Here is a 27,713-nt window from a genome sequence, read left to right on the forward strand (position 1 = left end):
CTAAAATACATGCAACAGTTAACACACAAAAAAAAGTCTTAAAACAGTAGAACTCTGGATATAGCATTCAACATCTTAAGTTGTCTATCAACTACAAACCTAACCATAGCAAAACTGAAAGGTGCTATTGAAGTTTGTTAAAATACTAGTATCTAATTTTAACCACAAACTTATTAAAAAAACTGGCTCAGTATAAATTGTAACATATAAATTTGCAACTGTTGAGACATTAGATTAGGTGTCAGGTAAGATTAAATTTGCAAAACAAAAAAGTAAAGCTTTTCACCTATATAATTATGAGAATGAGAATGCAATCAATGCCTCCACCCCATAAGCTTTACAGTTTCTTACCGTGGCCTCAAAAAGACACTACAACATAAAGGATTTACTTTTTGTTAAATCAGTAACATCTAAAATCTCATCACTCAGTATTTGACCTCACTACCATTTCTCATCTACTATTTAGTCAGCATTTTTGTTATCTGGAGTATTTGTAAACAGCTGTCAAAACAACGGTGGTATGTAAGTGATAACTCTGGCCAAGATGCTTCACTGCTACTGAAGAGAACACCACAGTATCAGCCAGGCCAAGTCAATTATTTGGCCACCTGTCCTGAACACCATGGTACTGCTCTCCATGGTGATTAGAGTAGCTTTCAACAGGAATTCTACTATATTGGTATAATACTCGTAAGAAGACAAAAACCTTCATTTCCTTTTTTTAAAACAATTTAAAAGTAAATCTAAAGGGTGAATGACCGCCTAGAAAGGAGACAGTGGAAGCTCTGGTGATGTAAGTCAGTAAAATCACCCTTTTGTTATGAAAGCTCCTCTCCAATTTAAACAATTCTTCCAAAATACCTGTGATGTATGACAGAACCATTTCAAGTAAAATTATGTTGCAGTTTGCTACAAAAGAAAATACAGTTGGAAGGGACCTGGAAAAGTCTACGTGCTCGGCCAGGAGAGAGCAGACTACAGAATGCCTAAATCAGTCCTGACAGACTTTTGTCTAACCTGTTCTTAAAAACTCCAATGATTATGGGATGCACTGTTATCAGTATAAGCTCATATACAGCCTTCAGTACCCTGATCTTATGAAATTACAACCTTCATGGTAGACTTTTTCCTACTGTTTATGAGGAGAGGGAGATTCAACTGCAACTAAAAAAATAAATGCAACTCAATGTAAGTTTGCAAACTGATAGCAAGTAGTTACTGAGCAAGTTGGAAAAGAAAATTAAATTAATAAAGATTCAACAGAATACATTTAAAAATAAAGATCATACTTGACAATTAAATGTTTATGTTTAAATCATTTTCCAGCACTGGAGAAAGCAGTCTCTCACAGAGGTGACTGCTAAAACCTGTTTTACAGGTGGGAAGATCAGGACATATTAAGTGACCTGCCCAGGGCTACAGAGAAATAATATTTCAAAAAAAGCATTTCTGGCTCCCATTCCTATGCTCAGACCAGACCGTGCCTCCCTGTCTGACCTACTTTGTCTGCAAAGTAAATGTCAAAAAGTGACACCCACCCTGTGTGAATTATTAACAAATGGTAAAAAACAAAAACAAAAGAAAGCTACAAACTTTTGATATTTTATGATCAAAATCATACAAGCAAAATCTCGAATGCTTCCAAGCACTGCTGCTAATCACCAATTTACATGACATTTAAGGTAGCACTACATAAACAGGTTACCAAGAAACAAACCAGGGTGTGGATTTACAGCACGTCAGGCACTCCGCCGTAACTGCCAACATAAAGCTTTATCCAGGTGTAAACACAGAGTAACTCACTCCTCAATGAAAGCCTGGGAAGCTGCTCTGCATTTAGAGCATGGACACAATGGCAGTCACAGCACAGACCCAGCTGCAACTCAAACCACAGCTGAGCTGGTCTCAATGCATCCCCACAGTTAAACACAGACATGGCACTGAAACACAGGGGTTTCTAATTTTAAAAAATCATTAAGATGCTTTGTGAATACAACTGTAATATCCCCACATACCTGTTTACTAGCTGATCAAACAATAAACTCTGATTCAAAGTTTCAAATCTGTTTTTCCTGGACCGACAACTTTTTCTGACTTCTATATCTCCGTTTATGCAAGCATGGTCCCCATCTCCCTTTTTTTCCCCTCGAAGGGAGTGGCTTTTGAGAGCTAAGAGAAATTTGTATTACTACTTCAAAATGCAGGAAACAACATTTTCACAAACAAAAATTAGTAAGAGAATACTTAGCAAGGACAAAACCAAAAGTTATTAAGAACAGTATGAACTAAAGAACTGTATTTAATTCCTATCAAAGTTATTTTAAAAGTTATTTCTGCATATTTAAGCTTGCTTTGTTAGATGATAATCTTATTCTATGATGAAAATTTGACATTCAATTAGGCATTCAATATTTTCAAGTTAACATCAATACTAATATGCACACTTGCCCACAGTTTCAATTCTTGTATCTTTCAAATACAGTATCAAAAGGTCAGATACAACATATTGACTTCACAAGCAAATCCATACTCTGCACAGTGCCAGACAAAGAGATCCCACTGCTAATTGTCCCTTAGGCACCACAATAAATAATAAAATACCAAATATGCTTAATGAAATAACATTTACATAGTCAACACAAAATTGAACAGGACAGAACTGATGAAAAAGGGACACAAAAGTCAAAGTGTGTTTAGCTGAGATAAGCAATGAAATGGCAAGTTTGTAAAGTACAAGCTTTTAGGAAGACTGTTCAAGGTAGCAGGAGCTGCAGACAAGGCAGGTCTCTAAAGCAATAGAGTTAAGTAATGTTAAGAATCACAGAAGGCCAAATTTCAGATGAGCAAAGAGACTAAGTAAATTAAAGGGACCAACTGAGAGAGGAAGGCCAAAATTAGTTCGTAACGGTAATTTGGGAATTAAGGAAAACATGGCCAAGAGGTCTGAATTGAGAAGAGAAATGGATTTTCATCTAAAAATACTCCCCATATCCACAGAGAGTATCCAAGATGGCAACAGGAGAAAACTGAGCAGTGACTTTTCTGGTCAAAATTGGCAAAGGAATCAGTAAAGTTATCAAAAACATATGCCACTGAAAATCATTGACATCAAACTGTTTAATGTAAAAGCTGATACAAAAAGTTTTGCTATAATTCACTTACATAAGCTACGTCCATTTGGTAGTGTAGCACCAGGCTGAGGAGTTAACCTAGGAGACAATCAGACAGACAAATAACATTAACATTCCTTAGCCAAGCAAAAGGCACACAGTGAAAATACAATTTTGATTACAAAATGCTTCATCATACTCTGATTTCAAAACCTTTGTGAGACATAGCCATGGAAGAGTTTGCTTCATGCCCAACACTTTCGTAAGGACAAAACTACTCAATACCAATTATATGAATCCCCCCAATTGTCCAAGCATTTCTTTGATTAATCTCCCTAATCCTTCCTCATGAACTTGTCCTGTTAACTCTCTCCTTAAATTTCAGAACAGAACTTTGGTATAGCTCTCGAAAGGCAGCCACCATTGCAACAATGGATAAACCAGTAGAAGTAACAGGACTTTTGGGAAAAGTCTTATTGACTCAAGATTACTGTTAAGCACCATGTTTTGGATTTTGGCAGAAACAAATTAAAACTTCAGATGCAAAGACATGTTGCAGTGGGTTCTAAATGAGTAGCAATATGATTTTCAGTACCTTAGCCAAATTTCATTTGACACAGTGACCTAAATTCTCCCAGTTATATTAATTTTTTTTTTTTGTATATTGACATTTCTAGGAGGTCCAGTACAAGTCTACTCTTATAAACAAAAAAAACAGAAGATGCACTAGCTTCAATACATTCCCAATGCCCATTGCACATTAATACACTAGATTTGTGTATTTTCTGTTTTAAAACAGAAAAATAAACATAAGAGGTCTATTTTGAGATTTACAAAACTTTTAAGAAAACTTCATCCTAGCAGTCGATAGTCCAGTAGTGATTTAGAGTCACTCTTGCTTACAAATCATTGCATGAACAATTTTGACATGCACATAAATATGAAATACATATCTATAAAAGAATCAGTATTAACTGAAAGTTCATGGATCAGGAACATACTGAGTACACTGTCTCACAGTTACTTGTAATCATGTGAGGCCTTATGAGCACAAGGATGCTTTGTAAAATACTATTAAATCAGTTATAAAATAAAATTAATTATTTCTGCTTCAAGTTATAAAAGTGTGGCAGGACTGAGACTATATTCAGTAACATTCACTTACTAGGTTGAACAACAATAGAAATACACTTGACTGTTACCCATTCCCTAAAGATGTTAAAACTGATTCCCTAATTAAAATTCATGCCTACTTATAGCTTGAGTATATAAAAATACCAGTTACATTACTAAATTTGGATACATCGAGAATCTACAACTCAGACTGCATCTCAAATAAAATTACTTTATATTTTTTGCAGAAATATGCAGAGAAAGGAAACAGAGATTACACAATTGATGCAATCCACTTTCCTGGAATCTTAAACTGAAGAAAATTGTGTGAAAATAACATGCTTCAAAAGTACACTCCTGAGCTGCAGCTGACTGCACAAATAGCAGTAAGTGGGATAACAACACTGAAAAGTTGCTATGAGCTCCTTCTTCTCTTAGCACCAATTACCTGGACTGTCCAGTTGAGATGCTCCATTCCTCTCGCTGCCCAGTACTGCGTGATTTTGATTTGTCTTTGCCCACAGGATCAGCATGTTTTGAGGTACGTTTGGCAGGAGGAGATATGTGGCTATCACTCAAACTAGCATCACTACCTTCATCTTTCTGAAAAGAAAAGAAGCATCAGATCATACCTAATTGGCTCATTTGCAGATATCCTTACAGAAAAAGGGTAAACCTCATCTCAGTAAAAGGAAAGTCTCTGTCAAGCTCTTAGTGACCAATCTGTGCTAAATATTAAGTGCTTATTCTGAAAACATTACCAGAAGCTATGAAAATATTCAATTTCAAATATTAAACTTCTACAATAGCTTTCCTGTATTTCTGAACAAGTATTGTTTCTTTAACCCATTGTATTTTTTTGTATCATACGTGACACTGCTATTCTCACCTTACTTGCAAAAGGACTAGTAACACCATAAAGAGAGAAAAAGACTGTAGAAAATTAAGATACTTAAAACCATAGCAATTATTTATTCCACTGATGTTGTCTTTGTCTTTAAAATGCTTAAACAAACACTCTTCCTTCCTGTAAGAGTTTTCCAGTACCTTGTTCTACCCATCAAGCTGCCAAAGGTAAAGAAACAGAAGCTCAAATATATTAGCAAGGGATTACTTCAAAGTTATACACAAGAAATGGACAAACAGCACACTTCAGAGGATCTGCTTTTATTTAGGTGAACTCTACAACAAAACATAAAACTAGGATTCTATTAACTAAAAATTTTAGCTCATCAAAACAGCCTTGATGCCATCCAGTGGGATCCTGGGAAAACTTCACGAAGTTTGCCTCATGACCTCAACAAGTCCAAATGCAAGGTCCTCCACCTGGGTCCAGGCAATCCCAAGCACAAGTATAGGTTGGGTGGAAAATGGATGGAGAGCAGCCCAGGAAAGAAAGACTTAGGGGGTATTGCCTGACAAGAAGGTCCCCACAACGTGCTTCTGCAGCCCAGAAAGCCAAAAGTGCCCTGGGATGCAACAGGCAGCAGGTCAAGGGAAGGGATTCTCCCTGTCTATGTCCCCAGTCCTGAGATCCCACCTGGAGTCCTGTGTCCAGCCCTGGGGCCCACACAACATAGGAAGGACATGGGCCTGCTGGAGCAAGTGAGTCTAGAGAAGCTCATGAAAATAATCCAAGGACTGGAGCAGCTCTGCTGTGGAGACAGGCTGAGAGAATTGGGGTTGTTTAACTTAGAGAAGAAGCTCCAGGGAGATCTTATAGAACCAGTAACTAAAGGGGCTCTAAGAGAGCTGGAAAGGGAATTTTTCACAAGGGTCTGTATTGACAGGACACGGGAGAATGGTTTTAAACTGACAGATGGCAAGTTTAGGTTAGATATTAGGAACAAATTCCTCCCTGTGAGGATGGTGAGACACTGGCACAGGTTGTCCAAGGAAGCTGTGGCTGCCCCATCCCTGGAAGTGCCCAAAGCCAGTTTGGATGGGGTTTTGAGCAGCCTGGGATAGTGGAAGGTATCCCTGCCCATGGCAAGAGCTTTCAAACTAGATGATCTTCAAGGTTCCTTCCAACCCAAACCATTCTATGATTTAAAAACTAAATATCTGTTATTGCAACAGTAGAGAACCAATTTTCAAATATTAAGGTCCAGAAATTGCCAGTAAGAACTTGAACTATGACAAATGAACTATGACTACTTAAACACAAGGAGATGACCACAAAAGTCCCATTTGTTCATCAGGCTTATTAACAACAACAATCTGATTTGTACTCCAGATACTTCAACATCAAGTGCCACATACTCAAGAAAATTTAAAAAAAGAAAAGGCTTGTTATTTAAGACAGGAAGACAAAACATCACAGCACAGTGTTTAGAAAGTGAAATCCAAATGTATGGCTGCAGTTTGACAACACAGCTCAGCACCACTGTGACACAAGAAGAGCCCATGCTCTCCCTTGCCTGACTACACAGCACCCCTCCAACCTCCTGGGGTCTCCTTCCGATGTTTCTCTGATCCATCCATAAACCAGACCAGCTCACTAGAGATTCAAAAGCTCACTTTCTTTCTGTTAGATGAACTTCCTACCTTGTCAGTGATCTTAATCATTTCACTGAGGGATCACACAAGTACAAAATATAATAACTACCACCATTCCTTAATACAAAACACCTGCACCCTGTGTAGCACTATAAAATACATGGGCAACACCTGTCTGTTCCCCATAACACTCTGAAATTACAAAAGATCAACTTTTTACAAAATTGTAATAGCCTGTATATTCACTTCTGAGCACTGTACGTATTTGTGCATATACTTTTTGCTTTATTCAGCCATCAGTTTACTTGTGGACTTAGAAAAATACAACCCTGCTTAGGTCAATTTTAGTAACTACTTTCCAAAACTACACAAGCTCCCTTGTAAAGGACAGAAGCAGAGTTTCAAGGTAAGCCACAAAACCAGTTTAAAACCGGCTAAGCAAGACAGAGAAAATGAAACTAGGAGAGATGAAGGAGCATGCAACAAAGCTTTACAAGGGGTAACATTAAAGCTATTTGCCAGTAGTGAAATTAGTAATGCACAGGTTCCTGTATTCCATCTCCACCCCTTTCCATGCAAAAAAGCCAAACTCCTCTGAGTCCCCTATGATCACCTTTCTCTGCATTTCCTCCAGTGCCTCTGGTCCCAAGTCTCAGGTTCAGCTAGGATCTTGTCCTGTCAGCTGGCAGTTGAAATAAAATACTGGTAATGGAGACAAATTCTGCTACTTCAGGTCTTCCTGAGCTACAAATATTCACAAAATTTATAAAAGTTGAGTATCTTTGAGATCGCTAAAGCTGTCAAATGAACGTATGCTGGCAAATAACTTCAGAAACTGGAAGAACAGGCAGTCAATGCAATCACATGAGCGATCAGTTCCTTGCAGCTGCCTAAGGAACCAGACTAGCAATTAAGGGGCTTATTTAATTAGGTTATTCTTTGTTTAGGCTATTATTTTCAGCTGAACCTCACTTGTCTGCATATTAACTCTATGCATAAACTCAGCAAGTACAAACCCAGTTAAATTTTAAGATACTCAAGTCCAAATACTAACCTACATTACAGCACACGCTGTGCAAGATGTACTAAAACAGAAAATGTTTTACCATGAAGTACTGACAAAGTTACTACAAAGTTGAAATCACTGAAATTTTAAATATATTACCAAGAATCCAAGCTCCATTTTCCAGTTAACAGACAATCTTAAAAATTCAAGCTCTAGGGAATCAAATCAGATTACCATCCAGAACCTTCACTATCCACAGTAAAATACGAAGACAGAGTTTCCATAACACTCAAGAGATTATCCAAACTGGGATACGCTAGAACAAGAAAGGAAATTAATTTCAGTTTGGGAAGCCTTTACAGAGAGCAGTCCACTGCTTCCTCCCATTTATAGCAAAACAGGTCTAATGATTCTACAGCACTCAACTTGTTCCCTCAAGGAACTGGGTCTCAAACCATTTATACCTTTAATGATTAAAAATAGCACTTCAGTTTCAACCCAGAAACTTATTACTTCAGAGTAGATATCATGAAAATGTTCTGGGACTAGAAAGATAGGATACAAGCATCAAACTTACAAATTAAGAAATTAATAATGCAATTGCAGAAGTAGGAACCGATGCACTGAACTCAAAGCTCCTAATGAAACACTGGCACTGAAGCAAACGCACTGACATGCTGAGAGAATGCAGAGAATATGAATTAATAAAATCTTAATCATGTCAGAATTGCCTTCAAGCATACCAAAGCAACAAAGAAAGAGCAGACACAGAAGAATCAAAAAATGACTTTACATAGTGTCAGAAAGTACAAAGAGAGAAACAAAATTTAGTGCAACTGCATTGATCCAACAAAAAAGAGAGACCCAGCAAACTCCAGCTGTGATCCAGAACAACCAGAGCCACCTCTTACGGAAAGCACTCTCACTAATAATGAGTAAAGGAAATAACTGGCATTAACAGGATACCATCCATGGTCTAGACTGGCAAAACACAGTCTTCATTATCTTTGGATTCAAAAGTAAAATGGAATGTGACAGCTGAATGAATACCACAAATCAGCTGTTGAGCTAAGATTCAATTTAGGCAGAAGCAGTGGGGAGCAAGCTGGTAACACACCTTCACTGAAGGCACTTGAATGGATGGTACTGATATATCTAGAGACAAAAGCTAAAATGAATAATAAAGCAAGAAAACATATAGCTGCATATTATCTCTATGCTTTCTCTGCTTTGTATGAAAAGGAGAAAGACAGAAACACTGTTCAATACCTGTCTATGAGCAAGTTACAAATACACTGGTATTTATTTACATTATTACCTGTAGTCTCTTCTATCCATCCCTAAATCTCAAAACACTAATTTGATAATAACAGAGATTTATTTATTTCCTTAAATTTTGGAAAACACAAACTAGAAATCAATTAATAAAACTGACCTTTTCCTTCTCAACTTATCCTCTTAGAACAGTAAATACACCAGTACAGTCTTTCAGCAGGACTGAAGAACACCCACAGCAGGGGAGTACTCACTGACATTGCCTTCAGGTGTATCACAGGAACCAGTCGGCTAATGCATGACATTTGATTAATTCCCAAAAATACAAAGATTACTTATAGCATCTTTGAAGGGGAAAGGATAGGGGGGGTTTGTTTCTTCTGTTTTTTAAGTTGAATCTCCTGGCGAACAGAACAACCAAAGAACTCTTCACTATACTGCTGGTCTGAACACCCCAAAATTATCCTAATCCAGTAGCCTTGGATGCACAGGATGAGTACAAACCATCCCTGCCACTGGCATCTCCAAGCATGTGAACACAAGTTCACTGAGTTCTCAAGTAAGAGATGATATAACATTAAAACCACAACCACACCTTGCAATTTCTGAAAAAGACTCTGTCTGGTTTGCCACAGGTTCATTTGTACTCAGACACAGGCATGCAGACATGAATATCTGAGTGATCCACCATGGTCAAACTTGCTGTCCTCGCCATACAGTTTGTGGGGCACACCCTGCTGAGTGTCTGCCACACCCTGAACACCCGCACCACTGCTCACACAGCTCCTCACTCAGGCAACTTCCCAACGTGCTCTTGAATGCTGCAGCAACTGCTTTTGTACGGCCTCTTCCCATGTCTAAGACATGAAATTAGTGCACTGACATTCCATCTTCAGCTGACCAATCCTTTTTCTCTCCATTTTCTTAAATGCATGGATTGTTTTTTTTTAACCCGCTAAACAAGCATGAAAGACCCTGAAAGTTACTTTCCCTTAATAATAATGAAGTATATCTTTTAAAAAAATCTGTTTCAGCCACAGGTTTTCAAAAACCTCTGCTTCTAACTTTAGTTAAATCCTAGCTTCTGATATTGAAATGTAACTTTTTCCACTTCACTTGACTCTCTGAAAAGACAACAATTTGAGACATCTCTCAATCTTATTTTTACTGACGTCGGAGAAACCAAATCCAGGTCTCCTGGTTATTTCTAACTTTCTTTTAAAATACATCTTTTGATTAACAACACATCTTCTTGGATGTTCCAGAATATTAATCGGGACTCTTATTTTAAAAATACATATGAAAAAAACTGGTCTGCCTTTTCTCCTACCAGTTCATGCAAAATTCTTGAAATGGGCTGGCTGTCCATTAAAAGATCTAAAATACTTATGACTACTTAGTGCATTTAATAAACTTTTATATCGTACAGTATAAAAAGATAAAATTGTCTTTCCAAAGTAAAAGTTATTCATTAAAAAAATGTGACTGTGTCCCCACTACCCCAATTAGCTAAGCTCATGTCCCATCCTTGCCCTCATATTACATAACTATTCAGTTAACAAATAACTTGCTTTTACTGAAACTACAACATATTTCAAACACCAATAAAATACACCAAAAACATTGTCTAGCTGTCTGTCCAGTGATTCTGGAAAGGTCACTTGTTCTTTTGTGTATCAGTTTCTGCAAAGGTAAAAAACATGAATTGAAACATTAACTCCTAAAAATTTAATTGCATTAAAGATCTGCATTAAGATCTATTGATGAGAGTTAGGTAAGAGCTATATTTTGCTAGCATTAAGCTAATGCTTTTTTGGTCTAGGCATACTAAGCAATTTTTAAAAAAATCAGAAAGCTTCACAATCTCTTTGAGATATTTTAAGTTTTGTTTGGTTCCAAATTCTACTTACTAGATCAACAAATTTTCTTATGACTGTGATCATGTCATCTGACCAGAATCTAATAAATCCCTTCAAATCGTATTTCCATTTTTTTTTTTTTTTTAAGTTCACCACTTTGTTTTATAGCTTCTTCACCAAAAAGTGGTGGGGGGCGGGGATGAGTAAAACTCTCTTTATTCTTAGTACAAATGTTCAGTAGCTGAAATGGTCTCATCATCATGCTCAAACCAGGTACCACACCTTGCCTTACGCATCCACACTACGCCCTAATTTCAGGATGACACACCACACTACCCACTCTCTCCAGCACCAACACATCCTCACAAGCTCCTCTCTTCCCCACCCCAACCCACATTTTCCTGGCAAATGCTTTCAGCCCCTCATGTAGGGGAGAACTGGCTGACTGCTCAGTGGGAAGAGGTAAGACCTGATACGCTTGTCTGGGAAAGAAGGTAACATGACTGAACTTGAGGTCGAGCATAATACAGCACACTGTACTTGTGATGGTACACAACATACTGCTGCAGGCTGAACATCTACCTTTGTGTCCTAAAAATCCAGTGTAAAAGCACTTTTACTTCGAGGCTAAATTGGATGGAGCTCTGAGCAACCTTCTCTAGTGGAAAGTGTCCCTGCTCATGGCAGGGGACTGGGAAGAGATGATTTTCAACATCCTTCCAACCCAAACCATTCTGCCTCAGCCTTCAAATGACAAAAAGCTGAGAAATAAATGTATTGGGATTAGAGCACATTAACTACCATTGTGAGAACTCCAAGTTTAATGAAGGCCCTGATGCGTTAACCTTGCTGACAGCTTGAAAAAAAGAATGTCAGTTTAAAAGAACGCATCTCCTGGTTGCAGTTCTCTAATTTCCACTTGTTTGCACACAGTCATTTATCAGACATTGGTTCTCCACAGGTGTTAAGGAAAAATAATGTTCATGCTTAAGTGCTTGATGATCTTGGAATAAACAACTATTAACGATGTATTTCATTAGTGGTAATGATAGTAAAGAATGCCTCAATTGCAGGATGATCTGAATCCTTTTAACATTCAGCTTCTGAAGGTTTTTTTCAGTGAACAATGCTCACATCAATAATAGCCATTAAGAACACAAAGAATACCAACATCTAGACTTTTTTCAGAAGAATAAATTCTTCCCCATTTATTCAGATTTTAAAAAAAATAAGTTCTTGCACTTGAAGATCTGCTTTATTATGTCAACTGATTTCCATCTTACTTCCTGAAACTCTTCAACTCTAGAATTCAGGTTATTTAATAAATGTGAAAGCTTTTGAGAAAAGTTAAAAGTTTACAAGTTAAAAATATAAGCACTGTTAACTGGGGATTTTCACACCTGCAACCATTCCCTCTTTTTGTTATAGAAAAAGACACCTGTTTGTACCCACACTGAGTACCTGCCAACAGCTTCAGTGTGACACACAAAAACCCCTTGCAATCTACAGGTTACTTGGTTCATGAATGAAAGGGAGAGTGACCTACAGAGCAGCCTGTGCCAAACTGTGACAGAGCCATAAATAGTGAGCTGAGCTTTATCTTCCCATCATCAGCAGCCCACTCCAAGCATTTCCACCACGAGCACTGCTCTATGCCTTCACCAAAATTAGGATGATACTGTGAAATTTCAGCTGATACACAGAAGAATGAGGGGAGGCAAGGGGAAGCCAGAGGATGTGGAGAAGATTAGTTTCAGCTGGACCAGTAACGTGATCCTGATCCAGCTGATCAAATGGCCTGGCAAGCATTAATATTGGCGAGCCTGTTGTTTTCACAACTGCAGAGTTCACAGCCAGAGCTCACAGCTTGCAGCACATGTGAAATCACACACCTGCAGAACAGCAAGTCCACTGAGAAGAGTTCTCTACTTGCTGTAGAAGTTTTTCTAGTAGATCCACTTAAGGGAAGTTTTTAAGAAATCCTCCTTATTGTACACTGAAGGAATAATTAAAAGCAACACATTTTTAGTCAGAACTGCATTAACCATTTCTGTGAGTTTCTAGACTCTGTTAACAAGATTTTTAAAACAGAAATTATATTTATGTAATTAATATAAAATCAAGAATTATTACAATTCTGATGTGGAAAAAATGAAAACATTCAAATGTTTATTCCTATGCTCAGTCCTCAAAAACCCATCTTGTTTCTGCTAAACAGCCACATTCTAAACAAAGCTTATAAGACATGGCCTCCTTCAATACGACTATAAACCTAAATAAAGAAGCAGAATTATCTAAATGAGGATAGTAAAAAGGAGAACAGAGTGAGAAGTCCTGAACCAGACTGTTCCCCAAGGTTTGGACATGACCAGGAAATAGACTCAGTAAACTAAGCAAGGAAGTGTCTGTAGCAAGGGAAACTAGGAAGGTGGCCTTCTGTGTGGATAAAAAATAAGATTAAAAAACACTTCTGCACCCCTAGCTACAATGCACTTGAAGACAGTATTTTCAGAAGAGAAAAGAAATTAAACTGTGTACAATTGTTATAGAAATATTAAGATTAATGTACTGAAATTTAAATCATAATAAAAACAAAATTCAAAGCCTGAACGATACATCAGAGAAATAATAGAGGATAGTTATTAAGTATTTGGAATGAGGGATTGCTGAAGCACAGCAACAAATTTCACTGCAAGTAATCTCTTCCACATGTAGAAAATGAACAGCTTCTTCATTTCAGGTTATTTAAATAGCTTGGCTCAACTATTTATCCATTTCAAATGAAAGAAGTGACTGGAGGCTGGAGAAAAGCAAAATGCCCCCTTCCCAAATGATGAAAACAACCAAACCAAAGCCTCTGCTCCAAGTGTAACTGGAAACAAACTTTCTATCAAAGCTTTACATAACTTAGGCCATCAACAGACACTACTAGAAGCAAAAAGGTAAAACCACAAAATTCAGTACAGGCTACAAGAATTATGGAACTTGGAGAAGCTTCTTAGTTCTATATTTCTAACAGGAGAACTAAAGCTCCCTCCTTCATACCTAGTTCAGCTGGAGTTGAAGCTATTACAGCAAACACATACTCAGTGCACAATGAAAAGGCTTACAGAAGATTATACATTAATCTAAGGTTGAAAAGGTGCCTGTTTTAGTAGCTACCAAGCAAAAAGAAACTAAATTTATTCAGAAAAAGAATCCAAGCACATATAAATGCAAACCAACACTTGAACAATTTAAAGCAGAATTAATGGTTAAAATAAACTATGAAAATCCCATCAAAGGTAATGAAGACAATATTTCAAGAATGAAGTCAGTCTGAAAAATTGTTTAGGAAAACCAGCAAAGCATGAAGTGTACACAAAAAAAAAGATAAAAACATATTGTCAACTCCCTTTGCAATAAATGGGTTCATGGATGACATTACCCACAGAAAAGTAATCCATTAGAGCTAAAACATCTAATAAATAATCAGCAATCTTTCAAAGGATCTCAGCTACAAAACAGCACACAAAATTCACAGCAAGGAAAGCTTCAGCTCACTGATGCCTACTTGCTGCATGCTTTGGTTCAAGATGGGTTTTATAAAGTTTTACAGAGAAATCATTCAAAGCATCATTAGATTGGAATTAAAACTTTTTCCACAGCGTAGCAAACATTCAACAATTTAGGGCAGGATGTGCAAAACCATACCACACGCAACTGAAGCTGCAGGGGGATGGAGGTGATCAGAATATAATTACCTGAGCTAATTATCTTGCATAACCCCAAGCTGTATGCGACTCTTGCAAAATTGTCATGGGCTGTCTCACAGCCATGGGTCAAACCTTCTGTTTGAAGTTCAGACAGACAGAGACAGCAGTTGGAGAAGCAGCTTTTATTAATATTACTTTGGGACAAGCCCAATATTCAGAGGAAGCAATGCAGCACACGAAACATCAACACCATTTCCTGAGTACTCTTTGGAAGTCTTATCCATTCACTGGATTAGCCCTTAGATTGCTTCCTTTGAAGGCCCCAGAACAGTGGGACAGCAAGGATGCTTCAAACAGGATGCACCACTGCCTCCCAAAACAGACCACGGACACTTCAGATGTCCTGACAGCAGCCTGGACTGATCTGGCAGGATACACAAGAATTCAAAACCAGGACAGCCCTTCAGAACCACAAAAGGATCACAAATGCCAACTGTATGGTATTTTGACAGAACCCTGAACAAAGACTGCTTCCAACAATTGCTCCATTTCCCACTGCTCATAGCTATATTAACACCATACAGCCAAGGAATGGCCTGCATGACTCATTTTACAACACTGATTTTTCCTTGATAAATCCCAAAAGAGCAGCAGACCACTAAACCAGAAAGAACCCGAGATTTTATTACACACTGAAAAGATGAGCTTTCCTGGGAATCTTCCTTTAAATGAAATTGTTTGGAATAACTTCACAAGGCTTTATATTTCAGGATGTATTTCAAAGAACTGTAAAAGCATTAGCCTCAGCACCTCTAGTGATGCTACTGCAAACTCGAACATGAAGGCAATGCAATTCTCTAAAACACAGATATTGGACAGGAGCTTTTTTCTTGAAGAGCTTTACACACAGGTGGCCAGCAAGTGTCATTTATCCAGCACAAGGAGGAAAAGCTAACTTTTTATATAGCTTTATTCTAAACACCACAGCATCCAGAACACTGTAAGACATTTTGCACAGACAAGAACGAAAATATGCCAATCAGGGTCTTTCATAAAGGAAAACTTGATTTTTAGAAAGCTCTATGGGTTATGTTTAAAACTTGTAATTTAGAAGAAATCATAATAAGTTTTTCATTTTCTTTGTTTTCAACAGCTGACCATTAAAGGCTTTTCGAAGAGTAAAATGCAGCAAGTTTATACTACAAAAGCTGCTTTATCACCCAGAAATCAGAAAACACTTGCTGAGAAAGTCCAGTGAGAGACTCTGAAACACACTGGCATGGCATAGAAATGCTGCTTAGCTCTTCCTTTCCTCACTCCAGCACCGATGTCACTCCTGCAGCCCCTGATTGCTCCCATTAGCAATTAAGTACAATGGAGAGCTCTGGGTTGCACGGCGCAAGTTGAACAGTGTCGGCAGCGCTACTTTTAGCGAGGATCATGTGTTACAATTATCACCGTGCCCTCGAGTAGCTCTTAAGGCACTGCTAATGCTTCCCTGGCTAATTAAATTAAGCTAACCTTGTACACATTTCTAAAATGTCTAACTAGTACGCTGACAAGATTTAACAGTGTTTATGACACAATGGATTCTTGATCAACACTTTTCATTTGTGCTTTGAGATGACTAAGAAAAATCATTTCAATTGCCAAAGAAGTGTTGCCAGCAATCACAACTCGGCATCTGAAAACATCAGACTTCAGTAGAATTTGCACTTTGTGCAAATTTAACAACTTATGGTCACAGGATCCTCAATTTTTTCATAGTGTGAATGAAGTCCACTGAACTTACAAGCCTCATGTTAAAATTCAATGTCTGTGTAGAAGATTTTGATGAGCTTTTCTTGTGTGAATGCTTTAATATAAGGCTAGAACACTTCCCAAATTTTAATGCTCAGAAGAAAAAGAAATCTGTATTTTTATACACATATGTATCATTTGTATAACAACAGAATATATATTTTTGTAAGCATAGCTTCAAAATCTACTAAATAGTGTGTAAACCAGTCCTGGAAACAGGAAGAAAACAAAGCCCAGTTTTTCCCCTCTGTACCCTCTCCATGCACTCTATGACATCATCTCAGACAATAAACTTCTTGGCTCCTTGATCCATTTAGTGAGGGATTTTGTTCATTTTAATCTGGCTTCTGGTCAGCAGACAGACACACACGTATTCATCTCCATCACTGACTGCATGGTCGCCAATCAATAATTCAAACCAGTTTACTTTTCAAAGCCTGACGTCATTGCTTTCTCCAAGCTGAGTGAGTACTACTGAGGGAATACACTGAACAAGATTAAGGCATTTAGATATTAGTCCATTTCCACAAAATGTGTGTTGCCTCCAGATTCAGATCAAACAAAAAAGGACACTATTCACACATAACTCAGCATAATATTGAAGCAGAAGACTAGAAACTTAAGTTGTTGGGAGAAAGTCAAATCTATCCTTAAAAATGAATGCAAAAAGCCCAAACAAACAGGACAAAAAATAAAAAGTATAACAGAAAATGCCAAGAGGAAAAAATAAGAAGGAACTAGGAAATAGATATCAAAGAGGTAGAAGGCAAGTCCTATCCCCTCATTTGGTCTACTCAGCATCTTACAGGATGCCATTAGGTTACTGACTCGTTTTTTGTTGCTAATAAGGAACAGACAGATGATCTTTTAAAATATATTCTAAAAGGTGGCTACAAACATTCCCACTGAAGAGCATTTCTCAGAGACTCCACGTTAAAAGCTCCATGCAAGAAAATTAAGTCACACACTGCAAACAAGAAGCATCCCATCTCTGCCAGAGCTCCAAACTCGAGCTGCCCATTAACCCGATTAACTGCTGGTAGCAAGGCCAGTTTCCTGATGTGACACCCAAAAGATTTAGAAAGGGCAGACTGTACCAGTCAACTGAAAAAAAGAAAACCAACAACAACAAAAAACCCCCCAACAAACAAACAAACAAACAAAATACCAATAAAATTTTTAAAAACCCAAAAAAACCCAACAACAAAAGCCAGAAAACATACAACTGTATGAAGACAATCCCAGGACGGTTTCTGAACACAGCCTCACTATCTGTCTCTTGATAGTCGCTTCCAAAAGCAAAGGCTTTGTTTCTCTACTGCTATACTTATTCATGTCCTAATCACTGAGATCCTTCTCTGGCACTACTTCAAGAAGAGTCAGAAGCTCAGAAAGACACTGTATTACTGACAGTACTTACATCTGAAGAATAAAAAGAGTTATATAAAAACGACTTTCAAATACAGTGATAGATACATATTTTATAAAACACACTGGATGGGGGATAACTTCTGCTCATATTTGGCAATTACATCTTAAAAGGAAAGGAAAACCCACCTCAAACACGAGATGTGTTGTGAAGCGAAACAAGTTCATTCCCATACACCTAAATTTACATTTAATTTCAGAAGAAATACTCTTTTAGAAGTCTGGGCAATATCCTGAGAAGTATTTACAATATTTTACACTATTTTGCACAATCTCCTTTCCTTACACAATGACAATAACATAATTTGAACATTTTAATGATTTGCAGTAAAAAAACCCACTGTTTATGAATTAAAAATACTTGGAAAGAAGCCCAAGCTAGTTTTCTTAACAGCAGTAAACTCCCTGAGAAATAAGCCAGTAAGGGTTACTTCAAACTTTGTTTCACAAACCACAAGACCCACGATATGAATAAACAGAAACTGCACACTAGAACAAGCAGAACAGCTTTTTACAGCTATGGTGTTGCATCCCCAGGAGTCCACTGAAATTAAACAAGGAAGAAACAAGGAACAAGGAAAAGTAAGATGGGGGAAGGGAAGAACTGTGAAGTATGAAAGAACTGAAAGAGAAGCATATAGAAGGTATAGGATAACTCATTAGCGATTTGTATTTGGTTTAGTATTTTAGACTAAGTGGATAGGGTAAAAGGGTCTGTGAGAATTTCAGGTGACATCCTTCTGATCTGCCTCTGGCTGCTGTTTTTCTACTCGGCTGATTAACTTCCTCCTTTGCTCAGCAAGGACGTGGTCAGTTGGTGCAGGACCGTCAAAAGCTCAGACCCTCAAATTTCACTTCCATATTTCCACTGCTTTTATAATACACACGCAAAGCAGGCAGCTGTTAATACTAGTTTAAACCTACAAAGCAATACGTGAAGTTTCATCAACCAAAGAAAAAGTCCTGCCTACAATTCCTCCTGTGGGAGGAATTTCTTCACAGAAAGGATCATTAAACATTGGGAACGGGCTGCCCAGGGAGGCGGGGGAGGCACCGGCCCTGGAGCTGTTTAAGGAAACACTGGATGTGGCACTCGGTGCCATGGTCTGCTTGACAAGGTGGTGATCGGTCATAGGTCGGACTCGATGATCTCAGAGGTCTTGTGCAACCTCATTGATTCTGTGATTCTTCGATAATTAAAAACAAAAATTGCAGTTTTTGCCAACAGAGCTGTTAAAGAGACAAGGAAGAGAGGAGACTCCCGAATTATTTCTCCCAGTTAGAATTTACCAAATGTTGATTCTCCAAATGGGGCTGCAGAATTTCACTTGCAGTTAGCCCGTCTAATCAAAGCTACCACAGCGAGTTCGGCTGGGAAAGCATTCAATTTAAATTTGACGGCAAAAATCGCACCCTCCCTGCCACAAAAACAGTGCGGGGGGCTTTCCCGAACACCGGCTTCCTTCTGCCGCAGCCGCCAGCCGAATCGAGGTCATTTGGGGAAAAGGAAAAAAAAAAAAAAAAAAAAAAAGGAGCCCACACATACATAGACATACACACAAACCAAACCCGGGCCGAGGTTTATTGCGAAGTTGCTGCGGGCGCAGCTCCCAACTTTTGTCTGGCGGCGGCAGCGCCGGGCGCGGCCGCAGGGGGAGCCCCGCGCCGCCGGACCCCGCCGGACCCCCGCCCGCCGCCGGCCCCGCCGGGCACCGGCACCGCGGCCGCTCCGCCGCCCGTGTCCCCGCCGCCCCCGCCCCTGTCAGCGGCCCCTGCCGCTCCGGCGCTGGCCCCACAGGGACTGCGGTTGTCCCCCCGCGTCCCTGCCGGCTCCGCGGTGCCTCCTCGCCGCGGGCTGCCCGTCGGCCCCACCGTCCCTCCGACAGCCGTCTCGGCACCCGCCCCCCGCCGGCTCCCGTGCCCGCGGCCCCCCCCGCCCCCGGCACCAGCGGTGCTGTCCCCAGCGATTCCTCGGCCTCGCCGCCTCCCTCCCTCCGGTCGCCCGCGGACCTCCCGGTCCTCACCCGCGCTGCCGCCGCCTCCTCCAGCCCGGCCGCATCTGCCTTGGTGCCCCTCTTAGAAGAGCGGGTGCGGGACGAGATGAAATGGCTGCCGGCCCCGGCCGCCGCGGCCGCCGCTTTGCCCAGGGGGCGCAGAGAGCTCTTCCTGGTGTTCACCATGGCCCCGGCGAGGGGGGACACGGGGGGCGCCGCCGCCACCGCCGCCGGCGCGGAGGGAGGAGGGAGGGAGGGCGGACAGGCGGGGGCTCGGGCAGGGAGGGGAAGGGGAGGGAGAGGGGGAAAGGGGGGAGGAGGGAAGAAGGAAGAAAAGCCCTCCTGGGTAGCCGCTCCGCCAGGCAGAGACGCAGCCGGAGCCGCACCGGCTCCTCCCGCCGCTGTCGCCGCCGCCTCTCGGGCTCAGCCCGGCTCTAACTGGCCGCCATTACTGTCCCTGCTCCCTTTCTCTGCTCGCTCCGCGCCGCCCCCGCCAGCCGCCGCCTGGGGGCGCTGCGGCCCCGGCGCGGCCGTTCTATCCCGGCGCCGCGCGCTCTATGGGCCCGGCCCGGCCCGGCTCGGCCCGGGGGAGGCGGCGGCGGCCGCGGCCGCGGGTCCCCGGGGAGCTGTCCCGGCTGCGGCTCCGCGGCGAGGACCGAGCGCCCACACAGCCCCACAGCCCCGCCGCGGCCTGCAGAGCCGCCGGCCGGGCCTGGCCCGGCGTGACCCCGTGGGGCGGGGGAGCCGCTGCCGCCGCCGCCGCCCCCTGAGGGTTGAGCTGAGGGCTGGGGAGTTCAAGGGCACGGGGAGCAGCTGCCCGGGGCCGCGGAGGGTGAAGGGCAGCGCTGGCACCCGGGAAGGGGCTCAGCCGCCTCTCCTGGGGGCTGGAGCCGACCAGGGAGGCTTTTGCCAGGAGCTGACCGGACAGCTCGGGCGAACAGATCTCCCGGGGATGAGATCTCCGTAATTTCTTGTGGGAAAGTCTTTTCACGGTCTGGTGAGCCTCATTATTAAGAAATCCCCTTGATATCCAGGCTATCGGGAGTGCGCCCTTGCTTCTCCCATCGCGTCAGTCACCGGCTCCCCCCCGTGTTCTGCCCCAGCCTGCGCCTCCCGTTCCTTGCCCGGGCCTTGGAGAGCTCATTTCTCCTCATTTCTGCTCATTTCTGCTCATTTCTGCTCATTTCTCCCTGCTCCCTGCTTGTCACAGAGCCATGTCAGAGGGGCGAAGAATACAACGCATTACCCTGCACCGGATGCCTAAATGCTTTTCAGGTTACTCACAAACTATAACCCTTCAGCCTATTCACGAGCCCAATCCCTTGTCGCCGGTGTAAGAATCATTTTTTCACCACTTGTTGCCCTATACAGAACTTGCCGCACGTAAGCCCTGAAACCAAAACCTTTGTGAAAGAAACGTAGCTGAGGAACACAAGCATACAGCTGTAGGTGACAGAAGTCTCAACCTTCATTTTCACACTGACTGTTTTGGCACTGTTGGACAAGTAATTTCAGTGATGCTTGCTTCTTTAACCAAAAAAAAAAAAAAATAGCATCATGAAATTACTGGGCACGTGGTTCTGACTGTTAGGCTCAAGCAAACTTTATCAAAGTACTTCTATTTCTTAAAGATGGAAAGCGTGATAATATTTTAGTAAAGAACCATAAATTTAAACATTATTATTAAATTAAATTATTAAACTTATAAATTTAACTTATTAAGTTTATTTTGTTTTACCTGCATACTCCCACATCTTTCAAGATTACAGTCTGTAAAAGTATGGTAGAAGGTGTACTTAAAAATAGAAGATATGCAACAATGACATCAGGCTGTATAATAAGAAAATCAGCTTTTTTAAATATCCAAGGAAAAAAAAAAAAAACTGTGAATAGCAGCAAATTTTTAGTTTTTATGATATTCCAAAATACAGTGCATTTCAGGGTAGGATCTGTAATGTCTCATCTGACATTATCTATTTAAAGTTTATAATCTGTATTAGCAACAGTACTTCATCTCCTGTCCCAAAATCTCCAGTGTCTTCTGCTCCATGAGATTGGTTTTGGTGTGTTTTATATCCTTTGTTTCTTCATTTATTTGTTTAAAGGTTATGAAGGGATGCAGTAATTTCATACAATTGTAGGCTAAAGGAGTATTTTAATTAAAAACCTACAAGGGTTTTTATGACTGGCATTTGGAAATCACATCCTTTTAGCCTTCAAAAGTAGGAATAGAAGGAAACTGCAAGAGACTGCCCCTTACCAAGCACCAGGAAATATGTTCAGTAACAGTATCACATCATATATATAATGACAAATAATGTACTTTAACATGTCTGTCCTCTAGTACTGATAGGCCATGAAACTCAAATATGGTTTTCAAATTCTGTTGGTCTGGAAACGAATGTTGATCTTCAAGTTTTTGTGCTTGTTACAAAAAATATCCCCATTCTGGGAAAACCAACAGATGAGATGAGTGGCCCAAAAAAGGGCCCAGGCTGCAGCAGTTACAGTGAATGTCATAACTCAGAATTGCAGTCATTGCCAGGGCTGTTTGGGGAAGCTTGCATAACATCTGCTTGCAACATGCCTGATTCAAACCAGCACTCCTCCTCTCATGAACACTGATGACTTTTAAAAAGTAAAAGAAACTTAATCAATATGCAAGCAAATTGATTTTCCTGGGTGCCTGTCCAGATCTGCTTGAAATAACAGAAACTCCCCAACTCAAAAGCTATTTATTCTATATTTGCTAGCTATTTATACCACAGTTGTGTCCTTTTTTTTTTTTTTTTTGTTCTGATCTCATTCCTGTGAGCCATACCCAGAGAGCACTCTTTATGATGCCAGAGGGACTACTGTGGAGAGATTGATGTAGTTAAAAATCCCTGATCTCTGCTTTGAACATTTGTAGTGCTTCATTCTCATTATGTTAGCATGGTAGGAAACACAGAAAGACATGCTTCATTTTGAATGTTTACTCCCTGTGTTGTTTTTCACAGATGGTTTTATTTACAGGTTTCTTAGTTGTCTTGTTCCTCTTAGAAGGTGTGGCTGGTTATTTTGACACAAATAGCTTATGGCTTTATAGCTTCCATGTCAGCCTCATCACCATTTTTAGTACTGACAATATAAATAAATCAATCATAAATTACAAGGTTTGCTTGGTATCTTTGATTGGATTTTTTTTTAATGCAGAGAACATGTTAACATAGGATTAATATTTTATATCACACATACTTAGAGATTTACATGTGGTTTTACAATGAAAGATGAACTACTGTAGAAAGGGATTTAGAGTAATTTCACTAATCCATGAATTTACTTGTTCCCATTTTTTCTATCTGTTGTTGGTTCAAGTGCCATATGAAGACAGAACAGCATTAAAAACCTATTTAAACTCCCTTCAGCACTCTACATGCAGGAAATGCTTGAGGGAAAAAATAGTAAGAACTCTGAGTAGTGAGAGACAATGAAATAATTAAGGGGAGGACTGAAGCCACATTCCACTAAGTATTACATTAAAAAAATTGTAGAGCTCATTCAGTTTCAAGATTTGTACTTTGGTCTTACAGACAGATGTCTAAATGCTTCTACAAATAAATGGCATTGGGAAGGGCCATATTTCAAATAGAACCAGTTTATAATGAATGCTGAAGCTTACAGCGGTGTTCAATGTCCTTTTATCTCCAGTTGTTCAGAAAAGAGATTAAAGTATCTGAAAAATGTATTAAGAAGAACCCATACCATCTGCTAAGGCAGGTACACAGGGAAATTGGAAAAATATGAAAAATTACTTGAGCAAAAGAGGCTTTTTCCATTTAAAAAGAGTTGGGGAATGAAGTCATATTGGGACATCATGATGCAAAAAGACATTAAAAAATTACCCAGGATGGAAAACCTTGTTTGATTCGTGAATGATATTTAATGACACAAGAAATATTTGGAGATGGAAGATTTTGTTGTCCCTTGTCCATATTTTATCAGAAAATCAGGAATTACAACAAAAGAAAAAGTCCTTCATCCCTTATTCAGAACTTTTGCAGAGAGTTTGTTCCTAGTAAAGACCAGAGGGCTCTATTGAGTGAGTTACCATTTGCTTCAATCATAGGCAATTTACCAGAGATTACTTTGCAATATCTCTGAATAGCAGTAACATTCCAAAGAATGGAAATCAAATCATCTTTTCAGGCCTCTATTTATAAGCTCATATGTGCACCTCTCAATCATGCTGTCAACTCCTCCTAGTTTCAGTTGAATCTTGAAATAAAAAAAGATTCACAAGAGATCTTGCTTTTGTAAACGCATCCTTAAGCCTTTTCCTGAGGGGGATGTTAGGAAATTAAGATTGTGTGGTTACTCCTTTGAGAACTGTCCATTATGAAGATAGGTCCATGGGTTATAAGTTTGGAAACTTTCAGGATTGGTACTACCTTGACATAAAACACAGAACACGACACAATCCCTCCACATTGCGGGCATTTTGCTATGTTATTAAAGAAGGATTATTATTTGAAGACTACAATTGTCATTTAAAAATGGGTAATGGTTATGAATTCAAATTAAATAGTTAATGTCCAGCACCATTATCAGCACACCTATCTGAAGACTGTTTTCCACACTAGATAACATCAGTGCAACTTGAAGCAGGATCAGAGACTAGGTTTCTTAGATAATATTAAAAGGGAGTGGTAAAACTTACCTCCTAATATTTCAAAATTATCTTCCCATCACATCTGGCCATTAGCTTCCATAACATTTTTCCTGTTGAGCTAAGGTCACAGTAGATAGTTTTTCTAATAATAATAATTGTGTGAAACCCATAGGCTGATGATATTGCAGCCAGGCATCTGCAGGGTCTGTTTTTCAGTATCATTCAGGCTGTAAATTACTTCCATCTTGGACAAAAGTGGCAAATCATCTCACTTTGGTGCTTATGATCATTAATCATATGAAAGTAGCACCGCCAGCCTGTTACTATGCTGGGTGATGTATAGCTTTGTAGTAAAAATCAGACTCTGTCCTAAAATGCTCACAATAAAAGTAGGCATTTATGAACACATGTGTAGCTAAGCTTCAGCACCATACAAATGCATAATGGCTTGATTAGGATCACATGGCAAGTCCATCAAAAACATTATTGGTTCATAAATCTTCCTAGTCCTCACACACAATCTCAGCTTTCGTAGTGTGGGGTTTTTTTGTTACAGGTCCAAGAACGAGCTCATAAAATACGCTACCATGTCATCATTGTAGTTTCACTTAGAAGTGTCTGAGAATTCACGCTACGTTATTTCCAAATGTGTGTTATCTGGTACAAACAGTTGTCAGGCTGCCTTGAATTTTCCATGGGCTTGTGCATTTCACACTAATTTTAAGGTTGAAGCTATATTCAATTTTATTGTGTATTTACAGTCCAAGAGTCCAGCAACGTGTGGATACTCCTTTCAATGCATGGTGATAATACCCTTGTCATGAATGCTGATTCACCCATGAAACAACAACTTGCTTTTCCAGTGCACAGCTGACTTCTAGAAACATCAGTTCCTTAAGCTACTCCCTCCTGTGTGGCAGTCTAGAAGGTTTAACATTCCTTCAAGGACCATTCATCTTATGCAGAGGAACGTGCTGTCTTAGTCAGTGGAATTGCCATTTACAATAACCAGATCCTATTCTCCTATTTATTTTGCAGTCCCAGTTCCCTCACAGTGTGTTCCTGCTCTGTGTGCACACTCTTAGGAAAGGCTTCAGGCAACAGCTCCTCTCTCAAGTTAAGGTCAATCAATACGGCTGATGTTTAATTATAGGTAGCTGACAGTGTCCTCTGGCATAGGCTAACCTTGTTAAATATAAGGTTTAAAAATATGCCTTCAAAATTAATTTTCTGCTTGTTTTTAGATGCCCTGTGTATGCTGGTTCTCCTATGACCTTGACAGGACCGGCGGTGATAGCTAAAACCCTGTTTTACTTTGTCAACACTGAGATTCGCTCCTACATTATGAAACAAGTTTGGGGGTTGTCACTATCTTCCACGCCAGTGCATCTGATCTCTCCTGACAAAGGGGCATGAGATGGTTGTATTCATCTCATGAATACCCTGTTAGAGGTTTTTCAGCAGACACAGTCTGGGCTGTTTGCTTCTATTCACCACACGGCAAGAAAAGGACCGTTTGCTTCTGTTCATCTAGTGCACTGACAGAGAATAAGTTGTATGAAATGCATGGAGTCTAAAAGGATTTTAGTGATGTCTTGATTGTAACAACACTCTAACTTGAAAATCTCTAGCTTTAAAGAAAATATTTTTTACATTTAAGATTTTTGTTACTCCTATGCTTTGTCAACAGTTAGACTCCTGAGGGAGGACAGCACTACTAAGAACAGCTTTTAGGAAACCACTGAATTCACTAGGACACTGATTCCTATTATAGTAGGTCAGCATGTGCCCAGTTGTACTCTGATTTCCAGTAATAGACTTATGTAATCTTCTAAATCAGTAAGTGATTGCAGCCAGGACACCTGCACCATTACACCAGGTAAGTCCAACCTCACCTCCTTCTATGCTTACCTTTGGGTGTGTCAAATTGTTGCTGAAAGGGTCCCCAAGAAAGGGTTAAGCATCTTAATGAACTTGTGTGTTTAATGAAACAGACATAGTGTACTTAGAATATTGAAAGACCATTTAAAGCAGTCCAGCACTGCAAAACAACTTTCTGATGTTTTAGCTTACAGTTTTGTAAATTCCTTGATTTTTCTACAGTGTCGTGATATCTGTGGTTTAAGTTCTAAATACATAAAACCTGTTTAATAGAATCAGTAGCACTTGTAATAAACAACTACCTTCTATTTGAAAATGTCGAAGTATTTTAAACAAAACCAGGGAGAATAGAATCTCAGCAATCAGTGTTTTGAAATATAAGACTCCATGTATTTTAACTGAAACAAAAGGCAAATTTCTTACTATCTTCCCTGAAGATTCATAAGTAGAAGCTCTAATTAGATGTCATCCAGTTAAAACTTAACAATTAATCCAAACTGCCTTCAAAAGGATCAGTGCATTGTGACGTGCATGATAAAGAGAAAGAAATTATAGCTGTCAAGTGTCAGATTTTACTTATGTTACTCACCCATCACTGAACTTTGAGACTAAGCATCTTATTTTAATATTTCTGAACAATGGGATTTTAATTGTTGCGATTAAGGGATTGCAGAAACGTGTCCCACGTGAAGACGACACTCAGTGAAGTATTACCCCTGTTTTTAGAATTACCTTTAATCGCACTTGGAAATTCGCAGTGGATTTCCCATTAATTAGCGTGAATTAGATAGTTGTGGCTGTTCAGTTTAGGTTAATTCTAAATGTTTCACAGTGCATCGCTAATTATTGGGGAAAAAACCCAACCCTTATGAAACAGCCCGCAGGCACAAGGGATGCGTTCCGTGTGTGTTCCTAGGGGCTGGCAGCTTCTCTAAGGTGTTGGCCTTGGATACCTGGATAGCTCCTGGCACCACTACCGGACCAACACAGCGCAGGGAACTCGGCTCGATCCTCCTTCCCTCCCCGCGGATCCCATCCTATTTTCCCGTCAGATTCACCCTCGGGAGCTCTGCTTCCCAGACACCGCGCCGCTCTTTTGTCCTCGGTGCGAGGCCTCGGCTGAGCTCCTTTTCACGTGTGTCAACACTCGGCCGTAATTAGCGCTCGCCGCACAATGAGCCCTCCCCGCTCTCCGAAGGGCTCAGCGTGCGGCTGCTCCCGCCGGGGCCGGCCGGGTGCCCAAACGCCGGCACCATTCCCCGCTGCTGTGGGTACCGCGGCTTGACAGACGGACACACAGAGCGCGTCCTTTGTCCCGCACTCGGGACAGAGCCGCCTTCCCAGGCTCAGGCAGGCAGATATGTTTATCTCTGCTGTGCTGCGCCAGGTCCTGCCTGGCTAC

The 27,713-nt window shown here is 40.3% G+C and overlaps 1 protein-coding gene across 5 annotated transcripts in view; it reads right to left on the reverse strand.

Annotated features, from left to right (window-relative positions):
* Positions 1-20,011, reverse strand: part of ATAD2B (ATPase family AAA domain containing 2B) — a 73,949-nt gene extending 53,938 nt beyond the window's left edge. For all 5 annotated transcript variants that reach the window (XM_033055495.2, XM_033055499.2, XM_033055494.2 and 2 more), the window contains exons 1-4: positions 19,810-20,011; positions 4,672-4,826; positions 3,163-3,209; positions 2,016-2,169 (exon numbers count right to left, since the gene is read on the reverse strand). In XM_033055495.2, coding sequence (XP_032911386.1) covers positions 2,016-2,169; positions 3,163-3,209; positions 4,672-4,826; positions 19,810-19,965 — 512 coding nt within the window. In that variant the 5' untranslated portion in view covers positions 19,966-20,011. The remainder of the gene's footprint in view (positions 1-2,015; positions 2,170-3,162; positions 3,210-4,671; positions 4,827-19,809) is intronic.
* Positions 20,012-27,713: the final 7,702 nt, after the last annotated feature.

Source organism: Catharus ustulatus, chromosome 3 (assembly GCF_009819885.2).
Source record: "Catharus ustulatus isolate bCatUst1 chromosome 3, bCatUst1.pri.v2, whole genome shotgun sequence".
Lineage (NCBI taxonomy): Eukaryota > Metazoa > Chordata > Aves > Passeriformes > Turdidae > Catharus > Catharus ustulatus.